Source organism: Harpegnathos saltator, unplaced genomic scaffold (genome assembly GCF_003227715.2).
Source record: "Harpegnathos saltator strain DR-91 unplaced genomic scaffold, Hsal_v8.6 scaffold26, whole genome shotgun sequence".
NCBI lineage: Eukaryota > Metazoa > Arthropoda > Insecta > Hymenoptera > Formicidae > Harpegnathos > Harpegnathos saltator.
Genome location: NW_020230050.1, coordinates 12,840 through 35,227, shown reverse-complemented (window position 1 = coordinate 35,227; position 22,388 = coordinate 12,840). Strand labels below are relative to the sequence as shown.

The 22,388-nt window shown below is 39.4% G+C and overlaps 3 protein-coding genes across 6 annotated transcripts in view; 2 read left to right on the top strand and 1 right to left on the bottom strand.

Annotated features, from left to right (window-relative positions):
• The window catches only part of Hr39 (nuclear hormone receptor FTZ-F1 beta), a 34,446-nt gene extending 28,548 nt beyond the window's left edge, over positions 1 to 5,898 (top strand). Inside the window, exons 3-7 of the mRNA XM_011143308.3 lie at positions 141 to 568; positions 1,140 to 1,523; positions 1,783 to 3,423; positions 3,509 to 3,799; positions 4,195 to 5,898. Of these exons, the coding sequence (XP_011141610.1) occupies positions 141 to 568; positions 1,140 to 1,523; positions 1,783 to 3,423; positions 3,509 to 3,775 (2,720 nt within the window). The 3' untranslated portion in view covers positions 3,776 to 3,799; positions 4,195 to 5,898. The remainder of the gene's footprint in view (positions 1 to 140; positions 569 to 1,139; positions 1,524 to 1,782; positions 3,424 to 3,508; positions 3,800 to 4,194) is intronic.
• A 5,292-nt stretch (positions 5,899 to 11,190) lies between these two features.
• kri (uracil phosphoribosyltransferase krishah) lies at positions 11,191 to 17,832 on the top strand. 3 transcript variants are annotated; one of them, XR_849870.3, is made up of 8 exons: positions 11,191 to 11,340; positions 11,615 to 11,657; positions 11,873 to 12,022; positions 12,121 to 12,265; positions 12,366 to 12,496; positions 12,607 to 12,670; positions 16,755 to 16,884; positions 16,968 to 17,832. XR_849870.3 is itself a non-coding variant. In XM_011143307.3 (7 exons), the coding sequence occupies exons 1-7, from the start codon at positions 11,204 to 11,206 to the stop codon at positions 16,778 to 16,780; spliced, it is 696 nt and encodes a 231-aa protein (XP_011141609.1). In that variant the 3' UTR covers positions 16,781 to 16,961. The 3 variants fall into 3 exon arrangements, 2 of the variants coding, with proteins under 2 accessions (XP_011141609.1, XP_019697587.1); XM_011143307.3 differs by lacking the exon at positions 16,968 to 17,832 and having other exon boundaries at positions 11,204 to 11,340; positions 16,755 to 16,961; XM_019842028.2 differs by lacking the exons at positions 16,755 to 16,884; positions 16,968 to 17,832 and having other exon boundaries at positions 11,204 to 11,340; positions 12,607 to 12,681.
• Positions 17,833 to 18,874: 1,042 nt separating this feature from the next.
• On the bottom strand, positions 18,875 to 22,129 carry LOC105184479 (SH3 domain-binding glutamic acid-rich protein homolog). Of its 2 annotated transcripts, none has more exons than XM_011143306.3 (5): positions 21,276 to 21,529; positions 20,608 to 20,790; positions 20,316 to 20,465; positions 19,814 to 19,854; positions 18,875 to 19,670 (listed from the first exon to the last, which is right to left on the bottom strand). In XM_011143306.3, the coding sequence occupies exons 2-5, from the start codon at positions 20,761 to 20,763 to the stop codon at positions 19,502 to 19,504; spliced, it is 516 nt and encodes a 171-aa protein (XP_011141608.1). In that variant the 5' UTR covers positions 20,764 to 20,790; positions 21,276 to 21,529; the 3' UTR covers positions 18,875 to 19,501. The 2 variants fall into 2 exon arrangements, with proteins under 2 accessions (XP_011141608.1, XP_011141606.1); XM_011143304.3 differs by lacking the exon at positions 21,276 to 21,529 and adding an exon at positions 21,684 to 22,129 and having other exon boundaries at positions 18,876 to 19,670.
• Positions 22,130 to 22,388: the final 259 nt, after the last annotated feature.

Here is a 22,388-nt window from a genome sequence, read left to right as displayed (position 1 = left end):
ACACACACACACACACACACACACACACACACACATATATATACGTACACATACACGCGCACAGTCTGGCAGAATAATAAAATTACAGGCGAACAAATAAATTCTGCGGAGACAGTTGAACTGTCCACTGGTGATTTTAGATAAGGGAGTATGTAAATATCTGGGAGGACAGAACGGCGTGACGGTGTCGGTGGTATCGACCTCCGTGCTGGGATGCGGCAACGCGAACGCCGTCCCGACGTCCGGGATTTGCGCGAGCAGCGGCCCGCACAACATCGGCATCGGGATCGGCATCCTCGCGGCGAACGCGGCCGACATCGACGACCCGGAGGATAGCGACGGCGAGATCAGCAAGATCGACTTCAGGGGCGTGAACCTGCGCTCGAAGAAGAAGCGCGACGTGTCCGGCAGCCAAAACGGCGACAAGATCGGCGACGGGGATGCGAACGGCGACGGTGGCGGATGTTGCGACGGCAACGACAACTCGCAGCAGCAACCCGAAAGACCCATGTCGTGGGAGGGGGAACTGTCGGACCAGGAAATGTCTTCGAATACAATTACCGATCAGGTAGGGCTTCTCTTTTCGCTTTCGCGAAGGGACAAGGGCCACTTTCCAAGGAGGCGAAGGACGCGTTCGGGGGAATTCTCATTTCGCAAAGCGAAGGGGCTTTATTTTCAGTAGCGTCGGCATCCCACTTGAAATCCCATTAGAATGACGATGCTAAATCGAAATTTGACTTTGCGAAAGTTTAGAAAACGATGAATCATTGCCTGACAAATGTGGAAACCTGATAAGGACGAGGAAAATAACGCCGTTATCGAATATCAAGCAAATGAAAATGTATAAGTATCACTAAAAATACGCGGGAGGGAAAATGTTCGGTTGAACGAACCAGTTTTCTAGTAAAAAGAAAAAAAAGAAAAGTACGAATGGTTCAGAAACCCCGATTGAAAAGACCAAAGAGTTCTGTTCGAATCCATCAGAGATCTTGGTCGTTCAGACTGAACTCCGGTGACTTCGATCAAAAGAATTTCTCTACCGTTCAAGTTTCAGCGGAAAATTAGTTTTACAACGATATCGCGCGGCAAGTAAAGCGTTATTCCTGAACCTAACCGACCGACACTGCGATTGATTTCAGGACGATCACAAGGAAATCTCTATGGAAGGGGTTCAAGTTTGCAGCACGAGTCCCGAACCTATGGAGCAGAAGTTTCAGATCAAGTCTGAGCCAGATTTCCGATCTAGCACGGGCTTCACAATAGGATCGTTCCACGACGTCGGGCTGCCAATGACGCATAGCCAACAGTTGCAGCAGCAACAGCAGCAGCAGCAGCAGCAGCAGCAGCAGCAACAGCAGCAACAACAGCAGCGTACCATCGAGACCCTCGAGCAGACTCAGCAGAATGACCTGCCGCTGCTCGTTGGTAAACTGCTCGGTGGATACAATAGTTCGACACCTAATCACAGTCCCGTTCTAAATCCACGACATCATTTGACGAAACACAGCCACACTAGGTCACAGGTGAGCCAATAGCAAACGACCACGGCTAATATTACATGTGTCGTACGACGAGCTCTTCGGATACATTGATTGGCGTACGCAGAGCAATCCTAGAAATATTCTGTTTGTTAACCAATCAACGTATTCGAAAAGATTGTCGTACGACAAATATAAGCCTACGTGCACGCAGGACCGTGCATGAACATTGTCGTCGCCATAGATGTACGTATCCTTGCACGTGTCCGCGCGCTGTTGCTCATCCCGCCAAATCTCGCCGCAGGTACCTTCGCCAGATTCGGCTATTCATTCCGCGTACAGCGTCTTCAGCTCGCCGACGCAGAGTCCTCATGCGGCGCGACATTCCGCCTTAGGTGCCGGCAGCCCGATACCCTCGTCGTCGTTGTCGCTCTCCCGGCACAGCTTCAACAATTCGACCTCCTCGCTGTCGCTCTCGCTGTCGCATTCTCTCTCGAGGAATAACTCCGATGCGTCCAGTAGCTGCTACAGCTACGGTTCACTCAGCCCGCCAACTCACTCGCCCGTCCAACAGCCACGTCATCCGCACTCACACTCGCAACATCATCAAGTCGCGCAAGGTAGTCCGTTACACTTGCCGGCGTCAGCAGCAGTCACGAGCCACCATTATTCGACCTCTTCTCTGCCGGGGTCCGAGCTATCCCCAGATGGACATCCTGTTGCGGAAGACCAGGAGGACTGCAGGATCCCGTCGGCGCCGTCCGGTATTTCCACCAGGCAGCAGCTGATAAACAGCCCATGTCCGATTTGTGGTGATAAGATAAGCGGCTTCCATTACGGTATCTTCTCGTGCGAATCGTGCAAGGGTTTCTTCAAGCGCACCGTCCAGAATCGCAAGAACTATGTGTGCCTTAGAGGCGCAGGTTGTCCGGTCACCGTGACCACGAGGAAGAAGTGCCCGGCCTGCCGCTTCGACAAGTGCCTGAACATGGGTATGAAGCTCGAGGCGATCAGGGAGGATCGTACGAGAGGTGGAAGGAGCACGTATCAGTGCACCTACACTTTACCGGCGAACCTCGTTGGGAGCCCTGCCGGCGGCATGACCAGCGAGAAACTCACAACGACTGGTAATTGCAGCCCGGCGCCGGCCGGCAGCGAGCACCATTACCCTATTCGACATCATTCGAATCATTCTCACAAGATGCAGGTGGTGCCGCAATTGTTGCAAGATATCATGGACGTGGAGCATCTCTGGCATTACAATGATAACGACCGGATAAGCGGCGGAGGGTCCGTCGGGAACATCGCGAGGAACTCCACCGCTAGTGACTCCAGTATGCTGCTGGGTGGAGCCGGAAGTGGGTCAGCGTCGACCGTCAGCGGACCTGCGGCCGGCATAGGCGCCGGTAACAGCGGAGGTGCGGTGGAATGTCCGTCGAACGACTTCGGCGCTAACGTCGACGCTAACAACAGAAGAGGAGACTCCACGACACCCTGCCCTACTGGCGTCTCGACCTCCGCCGGCCCGGGTGATCAACGCTCCACGAACGGTAACACCGCGAACAACAGCAATCCGCAGATCGGCAGTAATCCCAACAGCAATTCGACGCAACACTCAGACTCGCAAGTGTCCAATCTGTGTAACATTGCGGACCACAGGCTCTATAAGATAGTCAAGTGGTGCAAGAGCCTGCCGCTCTTCAAGAATATCTCCATTGATGATCAGATCTGCTTATTGATTAATTCCTGGTGCGAATTGCTGCTTTTCTCATGCTGCTTCCGCAGCATGGGCACCCCCGGTGAAATAAGGGTGTCTCTCGGCAAGTCGATCACTCTAGAGCAAGCGAGGCAGCTTGGTTTAGCGACCTGTATCGAGAGGATGCTCGCTTTCACCAACAATCTGCGAAGGCTTCGAGTGGATCAGTACGAATATGTGGCGATGAAGGTGAGTCTCGTAGTACTTTGCGACGTCGCCTTTGCGGCGAATACGCGTGTTAATATATGAAAATTCTTCTCTGGCATCGTGACAGGTGATTGTGTTGCTGACCTCCGACACGAGCGAGTTAAAGGAGCCTGAGAAGGTCAGAGCTTCTCAGGAGAAGGCCCTTCAAGCACTGCAGCAATATACGATCGCGAGGTACCCGGAGATGCCCGCCAAGTTTGGCGAGCTGTTATTGAGAATTCCAGATCTACAGAGAACATGCCAAGTGGGTAAAGAATTGCTCAGTGAGAAACGCGCCGAAGGAGAAGGCAGCTCGTTTAACCTTCTGATGGAATTGTTGAGGGGAGATCACTGAATTTTCAACGAAGTGAGCAATGCCGTAAGTTTGGCCGACGAACGGCCGACGAGTGACGCGTGAGTTACCTCGCGCCAACGTGGTTGGGGTGGTAGCTCAACACTTTGAAGGCCGACAAATCGTCGCGCTCGTCATCGGCAGGCTCCGAGAGAGAAGCCTGCTAGTCTGCGGTATCTAAAGAGAGAGAAATATTCCCTTCGTACACAATAGAGATACAAATCTATTTTTATACAACCCGTGTAATGCCACAATTATAAACTGTTATCGGCAAATACTTCTCGATAAGCCGATAACTATAATAAGACGGAATAAAGAGAACGGCCGTCAAAATGTTGAGATAACCGTCGTGAGATACGCCGAGTTGTGTGCGCGAATGAATCAGACCGACATCGATTGACATTCTCCTTTTTTTTTTTCAGATTCCACGCTTATAGGATCCATAAGCTTAGGGAATCGGATATAGTAGCACATAAACCATACTGGAGAAGAAGAAATAAGAGGAAAGGCGGAGGACATAAGGTCTTAAACTATATTGGTGATTTGGTGAGGGAACTGCATTTTTCGTAGGCCGCATTCCGGAGTCGAGCGTGCTGACTCGGCACTGATAGATATCAATCGATTCTAAAGTATCGTTATTGCCGCAACTGTGAACGTTCATTTCGCATAGCTATGCTGCATTAGCTATACAGTGATACACTGTTATTATTAGTGGTATCTTTCACTGTTAATAACTTGTTATCAATAGAATTGTCTAGTATTTAGCTATGGCAAATGAACGTGAGCGACGCTGACATGTAGAATCGGCAATACCGTCAGCACACTTCGGAACGCAGACGTAACTAAGGCGTATCAGTCTGATAATGATAAAGTAAAAAAAGGAGCTCCTTTTACACACATCGGAATGCGCTTCCATACAGGTCGTGCGCGTGTACGCATTTCTGTTTCTCTTCCCGTTTTCTTTTTCTTTCTTTTCGTTTTCGTAAACAAACGAATTTCGAAGCGGCCTATATACGGTATGGTATGCTGAAACGAGGAGGAATTCAGTGTACGTGTAAATGCAAATGAGACTGAAAGTGTTAATTGTCGGAGACACAAAAAAGCATTTACTATTGACGATACGATATATTACGATGATAAGTAATAAGTGTATAAATACGGAGATGCTATCAAATGGCATCAAAATGCTGAAATTCTATAATAGGAAGCGAATGTAAGCTATTCGAGCGCGAGCTTTACAGTGGCCCGCGCGATTCTATAGACAGAGTTGACCTCTAACGATTATAATAGAACAACCAGTATTTTGTATCGTTCTGCGCTTACTTAAGAACAGAGCATAGCCATGCCTTATAATCCCGGTTATGAAAGTGTACTTAAAACGTAATACATGAATCGACCAATTATCTACTTATAGTTAATCTTGGAGTAATTAATTCATATGCTTAGTTAGGGTATCGACCGTGTAATATGTGGCTTATATCGATCACACAAAATACATCTTTTATTCTCTTTATATGTTTTAACAGCCCGCCGGTGGAAACGAAAATTCGACGAGTTTCGATTGGCGCAAATGTCATAAAAATTTTCCTACGTGATGTTAACACTGAGTGTAGCTGAGTATAACTGCTATCTTTTTTGTCTTTTGGAGCAACGTGTCTTTCAGAGCAAAAAGCAATCGGCTTATATAGCTCTACTTTTATTTGTAGAAACGTTTTTATGTACTTTTATTATATTAGAGAAAACTCTAGAAATTCTTAAACGGCAAATCAAATCAAATGTATCTTCCTCAGTCTCGAGTATCGAGAGAAATGTGTTATTTTGAAATGTACCTTGCACTATGCACTGACGCATAAAGAGACAAAGAGACAAATTTGCTAAACAAAATTACGAAACGAATACAAGTAGACGCGAAAGCAGGAAATTCTTTTCTATGATTTGACAACTGGAAAATTTGTTCAGCTGGCTGCGCAAAAGAGACTGCGGAAGATACATTGTTTACACATTTATAAATATATTAAAATATATATATATATTTTGCATGTAATATATGAGTAAGATATAATTTCGAGGAGAAATATCAATTTGCGTTTCTTTCAATACATTGTCGGCAATCTTATTAAATTTTATATTTTGTTAGATTTTTTTATGCGAAATATCGATAAGTATAAATTTATTATCCGTAATAACGGTAAAGTTGTGAAATCGAAGTTACCAGTTGGTAAATCGCTCTTTTATTATTGCTTTATTGTTATTATTTTATTTCTCAAACGTTTCCCAGATGCAATACGGACCTTTGGCGGACGCTTTATCTGGGAAAATGTAATTTTAAAATTCGTGTTTACAGAATTAGATTATTAGATTCTGATGTGCGATGTCGTATTGACTTTTAAGTAATTTTTATTATTCAAGCGTGAAGATTATATACACGAGATATTTGCAATCACAAAAATAAGAATGCTTATTTTGAAAGAAATGCACTGTGAACGCAATTCGAAAGATGCAGCTATATAAGCTTGTGTGCGGAAACGAACGTTGATCTCTGTCGTTGGTACTTTAATGAGACTGTCATATATTAGCACATCGTTCTTTCTACTACAGTCGCTTAGTCTCTTTTTGTTTGTTGACAACGACCCGCGGAGAATATGTAAGGGACATCCTGAGGCACATAAAAATACTTGTTAACTTGCAATACTTAATATAACTAAAGATAACTTGTAAGAACACCGTCTTCCCACAATTTTTACCTATTTTATTAGAAAATAACTTATCATCCCCTCAATGTATATGCGTACACATATACATACACACACACACACACACAAACACACGCACACACATATCATTCGCGTGATTACCTAAAGAGTACGACTTCCTTTGCAAAACATTCATTAGGTACATTTGTAAAATATCGAAGTCGCCGATAATAGTCGCCTGTACATCTCTCATCATGCACAATAAATAGCGATAATGTAACGAAAGCAAAGTCTTAGCCAGTATTCTGGACGACTCGGAATGTTGAATTGGTATTAAAATGTTTCAATGCAGACAGTTTAGTTTGATTATATTTACTTGTAGAGATACAACGAAAATAAAACGCGCTGTAATATAATATAAAGAGAAAGAATCATATTTTGTTGTGACGAGTGCGTGTGTGCGGAATGCGTGAGGAATACGAGAAAGAGAGAGCGGAGCTGAAAGGAGAGGAGAGAGGAGGAGCGGAGTAGAATGCGAGAGCGCGCGATGAATGATGATATATATCTTGTAAAGCATATAAAAGTCGGCTTAAGCGAAGCTTAGTACGAAGGTAGAGTTATACGAGAGAAGATAAATATTTGCCTGTTAAAAAAGAAGTGACTGTTCTATGTTTATGTTTGACGAGAGCTATTTCTATATACTTTTTAACGAGACACTTCCTTCTGCTGTAGCTCAGTGATACAATTGTTCTCATTTGTGTGCGTTTAGACACGCGATAAAAGAGCATAGCTTAACTTTATTGTGTGCGAGAGAAGCTAGACACAGACACTCTCTCTCTCTCTCTCTCTCTTCTGTCCTAATCGCGACGATTCAATTCTCTCTATCGTTCTTTTTTTTCTTTTTCCCGACTACCGTCGTCAAGAAAGAACCGCTACGATGGATACAGTCTTCCGTTTCCGGTGCGGCGCGACGTCGTCGTCGCGAGTAACGACATACGCGTCGCGTTTGTTGTATAACAATTACGAAGATTCGAAGAGACGAGAGAAATCTTTTTGCCAATCATGACAATATTCGGAGGAAGCTGTGCGAAAACGAATCGGATTATATACGATATACGAAGAGCTTAAATACGACAGACTGCAATGACAATTATATAAATAAATATATATATATATATACATATATATATAAATATATATATATATATATATACACACATACGCAAAAATGTACACGTTGTAAGAAAGAAGATTGTAAGTATAAACGGCGGAGGGGGGTAACACCGGACGTAAAAGGGCCAAACAGCAGTGTAATATTAAACGCAGATTGTATCCTAGAGATAATATTGCGGATACTCAAGACGTATAGTATTTCTTATCGATATATTATACTATCGAACGCAGAGCGAGAAATTCTATTAGGGGAAACGAAAGTGAGATACCGTCGGAATTTTCTAGCCGTCAACTGACTCGGCGATCTCGCGGAAATTGCACGACCCGATGTATTGTAAGAATATTGTAAGGAAGCTGTGAGCTCTCTTGCTCGTGGCGTGTGACGATCCGCGCGCATCGAAACGCCGCGTCGTCACACGCTCGACGAGGGACGGCTCCGATCATTCGCATGTTCGGCATCATCAAACCGCGTGGAACACCAGTCGTCTGGTTGAACCGCGACGAGAAAAAGACGAGAGACGCCCGACGCACGTTACTGCTGAGAATATTTCGTTCCCGACGTAGAGGAGGATAGCTATTCACAAAACACAGAAAAGTTAGAAAGTAGTTTTATACATACAACACGAAAGTAGTTTTATCATTACGAAATAAAAGAGAAAAAAACTTTTTACAAAACACGACACGTTTCTTTGGTGTATCGTCCTACCAAGCGTCTCATCTCATCTCCCTCCCTACACAAAATTTGCGGCAACATTGCAATATTGCAGCAATGTTGCTGCAACTTTTGTGCTGTATGGATCCGTTTCTTCATCCTCGAATTCTGTACATGCAATATAATGTTATCTCTCTCTCTCTCTCTCCCCCTCTCTCCCTCCCTCCCTCCCTCTCTCTCTCTCTCTCCCTCCCTCCCTCCCTCCCTCTCTCTCTCTCTCCCTCCCTCCCTCCCTCCCCCCCCTCTCTCTCTCTCTCTCTCTCTCTCTCTCTCTCTCTAATATTGACGACTTTTCGGCCAAATGCACGGTCTACTTATTATATGTCTATGGTCACAATAGACAAAAATTAACCTTTAGAGGATCGGGGTGGCTCCTATAGGATAAATCGGCATTCAGTGTTTTCTTAAAGGTTATATTATAGTTATTTATGCATTTATGTCGATGTTGATGTGCTCTATAAATATATTTGCGTATGTGTTCGTGTGATTTTTACCTTACTTGTAAATAAACATTTATTAATAAGTATACATTTTAACTGCATAGTAATTTGCAATCTCAGTACGTTTTTATTTATAATAGACCCACTTTCTCTCAGAATTATATAAAATCAGCACACAACACTATTAGAGTTTCGATTGCGCACAGTGCGTGATAACAATCACTCTAAAAGTAACAAATAAGTATGAAAAATACAGAAAAATAGTTTTTGAAATAAAATAATTTTCATTACTTTTTAAAACCAAAATTTAAAAAAATATAAAAGAATAAAAAATTAGAAAAATTTTTAAATAACAAAAAGTATAAAAAAACCAAAGGAGCTACATAACTTTCTACGCCCACGTCGTTAGCTCTGGGTTATGTTAAAGGAAAGTTTTATTACCATATGAGATTATTTATAGTAATACAGACTTATTTTAGGTAAATAATCGTCTTTCTTTATAAAATTTCGATAATCTGATATCAAAATGATGATCAGCGATATGAAAAAACCCTGAAAATGCCAAGATCCAAATTTTGAGAATTTTTTATTTTGGCCGTTCCGTTCCGGACCGGAGTAACTCCTATAGGAGCCACTAACAAACTCGAAAACTCTACGCGATATAATGGTTACATATATATATATATATATAAATTTCCCGCGAAAAAAATTGCAAATTTTGAAAGAAAAATGCCGGTCCTCTAAAGATTAAGCGTAATTTCGCAGTGACGGAAACCACATCCAACGACCTCAAAGGCCAACGAAAGACTACACTGAGAGAAAAGTATATGATATTTGGAACTATAATGATATAGTAACTAAATTATAGTCCGAAATATCATATTTATAGTATCGGTAATAATTACGATATAGGCATAATATAACCAAGCATATTATATTTTTACTAAGAATTATAGTAAGTTAAACTAAAATTATTGTATGGATACAAATATAAAATGGTAGGTAAAAGTAACTCTTTTATATAGTCAATATTACCCGAATATTTGATGACAGACGTAACTATATGAATATTAAATCTCACTATATTTGTGAATGAGAAATTACCATATATGTGGCAAAAGTAACTAAACAATTATTTCAGACAATCATTGACTACCCAGACAGCACCGGACATCCAGTGGATGTACGTTTCACGTCCAGTTTATGTCCGTATGTTCGATTGGACGTAACGAGAATGTCCTTATTGGACATCGGACCTGTAGGACGTCCCATGTCCAAAGTTGTGACAAACGTACGTCCTATGGACGTCTTTTGTTAAAAAAATGGACATATAACGGACGTCCAGTGGACATCCGTGTGCTGTCTGGGTATATATTTGTGTTTATTCTACTATATTTCGCAGGTTCCACGAACTATAAAAAAATATGGTTGACGCCAAAATGAACTATAAAATATAAATATATAGTGAGATTATAGTTAATTCAACTATATTTTTCTATCAGTGTACAGTCGACCAGCTCAAAATCTCGGCGGGCACGAGACGGTTCTTCGGGCGACCTTCCCTTAGCGACTGAACATCGCAACGATTGAGAAACTCGAAGTATCGAAGTATCGAGGAATCTGCACGGCAACTCCGGCCGATTTCACTTCGCGGCGGTGAAGGTTATTGGAGTGTTGAGAGACGTACTCGGCGGAAATTTCGCGATATTTCATTCATGACGAGCTCTTTGAAACTCACCTTCGACACCCCCGATGACGATAATTCGCACGTGAGGCACTTTTGGCAAGTGGGAATCGCCGGGATCGCTCAACCTCCCGGGTCGTCATGGCCGATCGGCGTTCGGCATTTTGTCGCGACATTCTCGCTTCCGGCGGTCGCCCGGCGACATTTCTCCGCGAAAGCCGCGAGAAAGCGCGAAATTTGCCTTCGGTGCTCCCGGACGACGATAGAGTCTGCGGACGAGTCGAAATCGCCGGGGTCGCACGAGGTGAATTTCGAATACCGCGACTCTCGCCGCGTCCGTCCCGCAATGGAGAACTGAACTCGCGGCTCTGAGGTGTTCGATATATATCGATGGCGCTGCACTCGCGCGCTCGGGTTCGCCGTTCTACGATGATTCGTTTATTTGTTGAGAAACCTGGCGATTCGAAGCGCACGGAAACACCGGGGATGGTTTCGATGCACAAGATGTACGAGCGTCACCGAGGAGAGACCGATCGTTGCTTGATACTTTGTTATTGTTACATTGAAGCTGCTTGAACGATCGTTCGAAAGTTCAGCGCGGTTGAGATACTAGATGTCACGTGACGTGTTGTCGACGCTTGCAGCCGCGTGCGAGCAATTGCAGACGATGACAAAGTAACCTGAGTCGGTTCCCGGTGTTTTTCCAATTACTAAATACACGCATCCATCATGGGGAGCACGGACAACGCGACGAAGAATATGTTGAACCAGGACAACCAGGACATCGTCGACGAATACGGAGCAAATCTCAAGATTCTACCTTGCAACAACCAAGTGAAAGAGTTGCAAACCATTTTAAGGGACAAGTAAGTAGCATGCGTGTTCCAGTGAGTAGAACATTTTCATGTTAGTATTCACATTCGCAGGCGGAAATAAATGTGTCTCAAAGTTTTAGCTTTTAATTCCACATGCTTGTTTGTCGGCAAGATACAGTTTCAGACACTCTTTAATTTATACTTGCTTGTGTGTTGGTGTATGTATATATACGAGTGTGTGGAATGAAGTACCAAAGATTGATAGATATTGAGAAGAATGGCGTATATTATTTATCAATAGACTCAATGTATCCATATTTTATAGGAATACTACAAGGAGTGATTTCAAGTTCTATGCTGATCGCCTGGTAAGACATGTTCAACTTTGATATATATATATATATATATAAATATATTGTAGTAAAGTTGCTTGTTTGTGAACAAAGATATCTAGATTGACATGGAAAGAGACACTGGAAAGAGTCCAGATAATTGTCACATGCACATGTGGCGATTATTAACTGTCTGTAATATGTAAGAACAAAGGCTGCGATATATAGACTTCTCTTTTCAAATATTTTAGATCAGGCTAGTTATTGAAGAGAGTTTGAATCAACTGCCGTTTTCAAAATGCGTAGTAACAACTCCAACTGGTGCTCAGTATAAAGGTTTAAAGTATCAGAAAGGAAATTGTGGCGTGTCCATAGTAAGGAGCGGCGAAGCAATGGAACAGGTATAAGGCCATATGCCAAGACTGAGTATACTGAAATCATGTAAAATATATATTTGTGTAAATACTTGTGTAATCCACATGGAGCAATATTTTTGTAGGGTCTTAGAGATTGCTGTCGTAGTATTAGAATTGGTAAGATTTTAGTTGAAAGTAATGCAGATACACACGAAGCTAGAGTAGTTTATGCCAAGTTCCCTGATGATATATCTGAAAGGAAAGTCTTGTTGATGTATCCAATAATGAGTAAGTATTGATGAGTGTCTATGTTACAATAATACATTTTGTTTGTATATTGAAGATGAAATGATTATATACAAAATATATTTATCGTATGCATACATAGGTACTGGAAACACTGTTATCAAGGCAATAGCTGTGTTAAAAGAACACAATGTGCTTGAAGAAAATATTATCCTGTCGAATTTGTTCTGTACACCAATTGCAGCCAAGTCTCTAGTCACTGCCTTCCCTAAGGTAATTGTTTTGCCATATATTTATATATGTATATTAAATATTACATTAGGCATGTTATTAACAATGTGTATTCGTCACAGATACATTTTACCTTCTCTCTTTCTTTACAGATGAAGATCTTAACGTCGGAGATTCATACTGTCGCACCAAATCATTTTGGACAAAAATACTTTGGTACGGATTAATCATATATATATATCTATATATTATTATTATTATTATTATTATTATTATTATTAGTCATATTTCATTACTGCATAATATATTAAGACAGACGCAATACATAATAAACGAAGAGAAAATTACTAAAGAGAATGATTATATGCTACATAAAATGATAATTATACGTAAGTAAATTTCCAATGTTTATTATATTTATTAAATTTATTAATTATTTATTATATTTATTAAAACAAGTATTTCATAGAAACTTAACTTGTGTGATAGAGATATTTTCAAAGAGACATTCTGTGTGTGCGTTTTAATATTGTCCATATTTAATTCTTCAAGTACTTAATTATATTTTAACATACTATATATTTTCTTTTCTTTTTTTATATATATCTGAGGTTGCATACAAACATATAAAAAATAACAGTAGTTTAATATAATGAATTTATAAATATTGTCATACAGACAGATTTGATTTATACACTGTGAATTTTATTATGAAAAAGTCCAAATTAGACACTTGTTGTGAAGTTTACTAGCTGTAAACATTCTCTTCATTTTCTCTATGTATAATAAGACTGTAAGATATATATTTGTTTTACTTGTACTTAGAATTAATCAAATCATTGATATTTCATTGAAATCAACAATATCATTGATATTTTTACACAGTGGCATCATTGGTAGACAACAATTTTTCAATAAATTTTGCTAATCATTTTCTTGTGTTTACAATAGATACTATAGATATATTAATGAATTCTGTGTGATACATCAAGTATTTGCATAAAATATATTAAGATAAGCTAAATATCATATGCGGTAATAGCTATTAATTCTGATATTGAGTACATACGTATATATACATACATACACACATATACACACACACACACACATACATACATTTCGTAAATATAGGAATCACCGTCCCAATGAAAAAATGAATAATTTGATAGATTATTTAAAAGCTTGACATTACAATCTATCGTTGTTTCTGAAATTATTTCCTTATTATTTCGTAAAATTTTACTGTTGAAAATGCTATTATTGGAAAGGGTAGGAGAGGGAAAGGCATCTTAACTGACATTAAATTCCTAAGTACTTTTAAATATTATGGTGCATACGTAATGTCAAGTTTTCCATATGCACAGTATATATGCATGTGTATTATATTTGTATATAAATATATAGTGAGAAAAGACCAAACCAGTTACATAGAGTTACAGCATGTGTTTAACGAATATTATACAGGGTGTCGACTTTGCATGACTTCAATTTTACCGACAAGTTTACCGAACATTTTAGAGTTAATTTTCTCGCATAAAAAATGTCTACAGAGATCATTATCCATGGTGACTTTTCAATTGTCAACTTTTTGTTTTTGTAACTAAAACTACGAAGTAAAATTTCTATCACAGTCCATGTGAAATTGAGGATTAATAATTTTGTTATCTATTTGTTTCGTTTAGTTTTAAAGTTTCGTTTGCAGAAAATCTCACTTTTTTTATCTCATCATTTATATCTCAGAAATTATTGATGCCTGAAAATTTTCGTTCGAGAAAAATTAACTCTAAATTGTTTAGAGAACCTCTCGGTTAAAAGATAAAGTTGCGAGAACTGGAACGCTCTCTGTATAATTTTTGTAAAGTACCTATAGTATCACTTTCTTCTTTATCTTCTGATATTCAGATCTGACTTATCATTTTGTTAAGTTAATATGCATAATATATCCAACGTATATAAGCTCCGTATAACGAAATTGATGATACGCATTGATGAATCTCGAGTCACGTAACTAAGTATAATATTGCCGAATTCCTAACAATACATGCATAATAATTGGGCATTTTACAGGTGCGTACAGTTAACGATAATATCTACCATATTTTTTGTAGTATATATATTTTACAGACATAATTGATATATGAGAAATTACTGTGTCTATATAAGCATAATACGAAAATGTAGTTTGTTAGAATGTATTATACAAAGTCTCGACATATAATATTTATAATGATTTAACAATTATATTTATGTATGACTTTACAAATCTCTAAGGAACATTCAACATATATGCAATGCGATGAAAGAGTCCAAGATGCTTATATCGATATTTTTTCAAGATTCAATTCTCGAAACAATTCAATTCTCAAAAAGAAATCTTAAGATTTCTCACTTCATTCTCTGTTGTTGCATTTAACATATAATTTTTAATGGAATATACACTAGTATACATATCGATATATTTATAATTATATATACATATTTTTTTCTCTGCACATTTTTACTTGGAATGATACAAATGTGTTACAATAACTTTGTATTGTACAAGATATAACGCATTTTATTTAATTTGATACAGAGAAAATTTAACAGTATGACGCACCGCCTAATTTATTTATTTGCTGGTCATACGTTTGTCATACCAATATTCTGATGGCGAAAGGGATATTTCTAACTACTTATTAATGTCAGTTAAGAACAAAGAACGGTATACGTACAATTGGGATTGTATACATTGGAAACTATTTTATGTACAACAGATACGTGCAGTCTATGAAGTCAAACTAGTATAAATTATAATGGTTAAAGCTCAATAACTGAAAGCTGAAAGAAGTATCATATAGAACTTTATATATCTTTGATATCTTTATCAGCGGAACTACGTTTATGCAGCTTTTACATGTAGCAAGTTTTACATAGAAATATGAGAATCCATATATGATATTTTATGTGATTTTCCAACAAGTAAATAACTTTTCCATTTATTCGTCCAGTTTACCGACATAGAATTTTAGTACTTTTATGTTAATAATTAAACAAAGTGCATCCAATTGCAAATACGTGAAATCAGTTCTTGAAACATCTAGATTGCCTTCTTCTTATTGAGGCATTCTTATTGAACTATTTGCCTTATAACGTGCCTATGAAAAAGCTGCATTCAATAGTTACAGTAATATCGCAGTAAGACCAATAATTTATGTGATGTAAATTCTTGTTGAATGAAATGTTTATATACATGCTATTATTTAAATTATAAGTTGATTTACACCAGTGTTTGTTTCATATCTTTCGCATCTCAGCAGCAAATTTATTTAATAAAGATATTGTATCAATGTGTAATATTGATAAATACATATATATGTGCACAGTGATCATTAGTTACTTAATACAGTAAATATGATACAAATAAATGCAATCTCGAAACTGGACTACGTTTTATTTTTATCTTTATTTATTTTTTTAGTGTATCGATATGTACTTAGAACTTGTTCTAACATGTACCATCTAGTATAGTTTTGTGTATATATTTTCGTTCTTGTTATAATGATGTCAGATAAAGATTATGCGTTAATTTAATGCGTTAATGATTCTTGCTATTCGTTAAACTTATTCAACAACATTTTCTTCCTTTCTCTTTCATCTTCTCTAATGATAATTGCAAAATGTGTTTTATAATATCATTACTAGTGGTGTAAAGATTATTGCAGATATGTTTGGAATACAACAATACACAATGTGAGTCACTTAACGTTAGATTCTAAGAGAGATATCTTTATTGTCTCTTCTTTTTTTTTTTTTTTTATCAGAGGAAAATGTACAAAAGATAAATCATGTTATTTGAAGTGTGATAAATGACCGCAAAATATTTATCCCTTTTAATCACACAATTTGTTCTCTACGCATTTTCCTCTAATATAAAAAAAAAAGGAAGAGAGAAACCGAGATATCTCTTAAGTTTTATCTGTCAGGTAGCTCACCTTGTATAACATCGATATAATTCTCGACTAGTAGGAAAAATATAAATACACGATTAGAGCGTTCTTCTTACACTTTATTAATGATTGTACGCCGACAGCCAAATTTCTCGGGAGACAGATTTTGCAAAGTGTCTGCTACAAATCTTGTTGGCAGTTTTCCAGCAGAAACATAATAGGATCTGTTAACAAAGTATGCCGGTAGATTGGTGGCAGAAACCACGCAGAATCTGGCGTTTCGTGCAAATGCATGTAATTGGAGTGTACAATAGACTTTGCTCGGTTTCCAATCAATCAGTCAATTTGCTATCCGGTTATGTTGGCAGGTTCTACGGAGAGAACACGAGCTTAACACGGACGCAGTGGACGTCGGATTTGACAATATTCTGATCGAGTCTGCTGGCATACTAGCTAACATTTTGCTTACTGGGATACATAATTAACAAATTTTGGCAGGTATTGTTAAAGTTTTCGTTTCTAATACTTTTTTTTTCAATGAAATATGTTGCAAAAGCCATATTGATAATAATTGATTTCAGGCTCGTTCATTATACATCGTATTGAAGACACCAAAATATACAAAGTTGAATATACAGAGAAAGATGATTGAGGAACTAGCTACTGTTCCATTTTTATCGTCAGATCTCAATAAATTCGATGAAATTGCAAATTTCATCAGCTTAGGAAGTAAATGTATGTCGCAATAATTCGTAGGTCAATCAGATCATACATTATTTCTAATCTGAGAGCATGAGTAATATTTTCAGATATTATTTTCAGATATTATGTTATAAGGGGAGAAATATATATTTTGTATATATCTGGAAATATATTTGAGAAGTATAGTATTTTTGCTGTTTCAGGTTTGCCGTCAGGCTCTAATGAACGTATTTTTAAATATCCTATCTATACTACTCGTTATTAGCAATTAAAAAATAATAGAGTTAAGAAAGTCTCGTAAACATATACTCTATTTACAAGTTTACATATCTCACACACAGGTGATGTATTATATTTTATGTTGTGATTTGTTAAACAGAAATACTCTGAGGATACGTAAATGGAATCTTACAAATCTGTATCATTATATTTATTGGTAAATCCTTGTATGCATGTAACAATGTGATCGCCGTGATATATATATATATATATATATGTATATATGTATATACATATACATATATAAGGAATACTATCTTTGTGTAAATATGGTTATGTGTAATGATTATACATCTCTAATACAATATGTTAAAATTTATTTTAACATTAATATTCAATCTTCTTATTGTTACCGCCTTCGTTTTTGTAATAAGAGGAAAGACGTTTTGTTACTACGAATAAAGTTTTGTCATTCTTCTTCCTTCGTTTCAGCGGCGAATATGTGATACCCACACATTATATGTCAATACACGCGCGCACGTTACCTATCGTGGACTTGAATGAATCATGTTGAAGAGTAGAATCATAATAGCAAAAATAATTTTTTATTTTATTTATTTATCGTATAACAAAGCAATTTGTTGTAGCAAATGCTGCGTAAAGCTTGATTTCTTTTCTCATGACAGTGGTGTATCATTATATGATAGATAAGCGACGAAAAATTCTTACAAGATAACAATGTTACCGAATATAGTAGAAAGAAGGAAGAACATCGCGAGTAGTGATAACGAAATAATATAATATAATTCATATAGGCCTTTCGATCGATACAACTGCCGCTATTATCCGGAACCGTTCCCTCGAAACAAATTGTTAGAAGAAACAAAATTTGCACATTCAGAGACTTGTGCACGCACAAGAATTTCTCGTATATCTCGTATATCAATAGAGATTTGTTGTTCCGTGTCAATAGTAGCAGCTGTAAGAAAAATTTCTCTTTAGAATTTTATATTATAATATAATTTGTATAAACATTATAGATATATAAATTAGAAATCAACAATCGTTCGAAATCGAAGACTCTGATTCGATGGAATTGGATGTTGAGTAAGCATGAATCATATACATACATATCAGCGAAATTATGTCATGCCAGTATGAATCACATGCACGACTATACAATTTTGTCGTAAGCGAAAATAGCAGATTGGAAGTCATCGACAACAATGGACAAAGAGAATATTCGAAACTGATGTATAAAAATCTAGCAATCTCTCCTTTTGTTCTTTTCTTTTTTTTCTAACTTAGTCTAATGCGTTTATTCTAATAACCTCGAGAAATCAGTTTCTCTTATAGTATACTTGGAAAGACTGTTTGATTATCTTAACGCAATAAAAAAAAGAAACATGTTCGAATAAGTTCTGTGATAAATAAAAAAAAAACTATCTTTAATACTGCGTACGTTTGATTTAAAGTATAATATAAATATCAAAAATTTTCTCATGTGTGTAACAATCATTTAAATATAAAAGATCCAATTATAATACACACACACACACACACACACACACACATATATATATATATATATATATGTGTGTGTATTTGCTCTCGTACGTCTCAAATCTCTCAAATGATATTATATGTATGCGTGTGTCGCTATATATATATTCTATATATATATTTTTTTTTTACTTGTACGCTTTGCACGCGGCAACAATAACCAAAAGATCGCGTTACAAAAGAAAAATATGTATACATGTATACTTGAATCTTGTCATCGCGAAGGTGCAATAATGTATGAGATATGAAGGTGTGCGGTGCGGAACAGTGCAAAATAATAAACAAACGTGAGAGGATGCGTATGAAGATAGCGATATGAAGGGACAAGTATCGCTTTCATATCACTTAATCAGACCTGTCGAGAAACATTGGCGAAGAGACGCGTTTCATCTAAAATACAAAGTATATTCTATAAAAGTATGTTCTATGTATGCGTCACCTTAAACTGTTCACTCAATAGACTTTCCGCAATACAGAATATTATCTTGGCAGTACCTTCACTCAGCCTTAGTAATGTAATAAACGTAGCTTTGCAAAATACGCTTGTGAGTGGAAAAGGAAGGATGTCATTGTGTGGAATATCCCCAGCTTCGCATGGGTGTATCTCTCTCTCTCTCTCTCTTTCATTTGTCTATTCCTCTTTCTCTTGGTCGTCGGACTTCTCTTCGTTTTTATCGCCGCTGTCCTCGGCGTGTTCACCCTCGTCGCTGGTGATGGTTTTCGCGGCGCTATCTACTTCGGTTGGCTTAGACTCGTCTAATGCTTTATTCTCGTTTTCTAAGGTTGTCCTTTCTGGTAAACTAGAGCAGATCGTTATATCGTTATACCGTCGCGTTTGGCAGATCAACATTTTTCTTACGAAATCTATCGTGTACACAAACACACATAAATACGAGTTTTTTTAACGCATTCCTGTGTGTTTGTTTACTGTAGCATCAGTTACCTGTCGGAGGGTACTACACCCGCTTCCTTGTCCGTGGAAGGCTGAAAGAGACAAATTGCAAATGTTAGATATGTAGGTACTGTAATGTAAATTTAGTAACAAGGTCATCATCGGGCTGCATCGCGCGTATATATATACAAGCGTATGTACGCGCGAAGAAAACGAAGATTACTTTACGCGAGCAGCGCAAGCGGAGGGTCTTTCGTTACTACGGAATGGCAAAAGCAGCTGTTAATTCGTTCATCATTAGGCTCACCGTTCGGCCCAACTGCGCTTTCAAAAGGTTTATAAATAGTACATGTAAAAATGCGCTTTGTCACACGTTGCACATGTCATACAATAAACGTGACTATAGTAATTGCTATTTCTGTGCTCTGGCGCTTCCGAATACTTTCTCACAAAGGAACTGTGCGTGCGCGTGCTGCGAGAGTGAGTCGACGGGGCTCTTTCAACGCCGAACTCTTTTGGCGCTGAACGGCTGAACGAGGAGATGATGTGTTACCTCCCGACTGGAAGTGTTCCCATTCTCTTGGATTCCGTCATTCGGGGATTTTGAATCGAGAGTGATCTCCGCGGTGCTGACCGCCGTCGTCACCTTCAGAAACTTCTCCAACTCGTCTATCTCGTTCGCCAGATCGAAGTCTTCGTAGTCCTGCAAGATTGGCAACGTAGTATCTTTTCAATTGCTTAACTACCGCTCGCTATACACCCGTATAACGTTTTCTCAGGTTCTCAACAGAACGCAACAGAGAAAGAGAGTAAAATTCAAACAGGACAAAGGAAGAGACAGTTACTCCGCAATAATCATCCTCGTTGAATATCTGTGGTGGCAATGGGTACTTGTTGGTCCTCGCGTTGCTGTTGGTTTGCATGAACTCTTTCTCCAGCTCCTTGCCCGGTTCCGTTATATCAATGATCTCGTACTCTACATTCTTGCTGTCTAGAATCATCAGCACGCGCTGTTGCCTCTTCTTCACCTGTGACATATTTACAAGCGATTAGGAGTGAGAAGCAGGCTGCAAACACAGGGAGCAATGATTCAAATACAAATTTTAACACTGATCACCGGTTCACAGCACACACTAGATCTTCCCCTTTGTACAATGGCTAAATTTCTATTCGAGTCAGAGCTACTTATCTTTGTCTCTGGGGGGGGGGGGAGAAAAAGTATATGTGTATACAATGGACTCATCCAGCTGACTACAAGCAGCTATCTACAACTTTCTATAAGAAAGATCTTTGTCAAACTGTCAAATGACCGAAAGAAATATCATATACGAATGATAGCAACCATCAAATTGATGATACGCCAGTATCAGTGTCTTCAACAAGTATCTATGATAGATTTGAAACATCATCAAGAGAGAAAGCTCATCCCGCTGACAGTGCATGGCGCTCAGACGCGTATGACAAATTTGTTGACTCAAGAGTCGTTGCTCCGGATCTGTCCAAGCAAACAGACCGTGACGGGGCGGCTTGATAAATCGGCGTGACACCGTCGCGAGGAGAGCAGTTCCGGCTAGACAAGCCCAACGAGGGCTGCGCCTCGCGTTGGCCGCCCGATCGCTCGCTCCCGAATGACAGGCCCGATCGTTGGGTGCTCCGGAAGCGCGCGAGAGCGTGCCCGATACAAATAGTTTTCTCTAGTTGTAACCCGATACAGTGTCGACGTCGTCGTCGTCGTCGTCGACGACGACGACGACTGCCGCCCGATGCAGACGCGGTGTCAGAGTTCAGCCGATGTGTAGCATACTCTCTCTCTCTCTCTCTCTCTCTCTCTCTCTCTCCCTCTCTCTCTCTCTCTCTCTCTCTCTCTCTCGTTATAAAGCATCGCGAGATCGGCTTATCACACAGGCCGCGTCTCACTCACTTCCTTGTTGCCGCTGATACCCGATATGTAGATTTTCACGACCATCGTTGGTTGGTGGACCACCGGCTGGCTGGCTGGCTGGCTGATTGTTCAACTAACTCGACGCACCCTCTCCTCGCTGCACCTGCGCTGCGCTGCACTGCGCTCCGATTAGGCGGCCGACCGGACGTGCGAACGTAGCCGACGCACAGGCGACGACGACGGGGACGGCGGCGGAGCAGGGATCACGGACGACGACGACGACGACGACGACGACAGCACGAACCGCTGTCGCTCGCGGCAGTGCTCGTTTCGTTATTAGACGCTTACACGCTGACGCTGACGCGTAACGCACTGATTTAACGAGCGAGACGGACGGGCCGGCCTAGTCCGGGCTCCGCAGCCTGCCTGGTCTGGTCGCTACGTCATATATCAGGCCGGTTCGCTCCGTCTCTGTCTCCCTTTCTCTGCCGCTTTCTCCCGCTGCTGTCGTCGCTCAGGGATGAATAACAATTTTGCTGGCGTCGAGACAGAGAGGGGGGGCGGAGAGAGAGAGAGAGAGAGAGAGAGAGAGAGAGAGAGAGAGAGAGGAATATATGAAAAATAATTCCGCTTGTGGAAACACGCAACTTTTCGGCTTTTCGGCAATCTTGTCGGCCGCTCCGTTATGTAACGCGCGTTACAAGAATGTTACGTAATTAATATGCACTTTTGGAGCGTGTATGT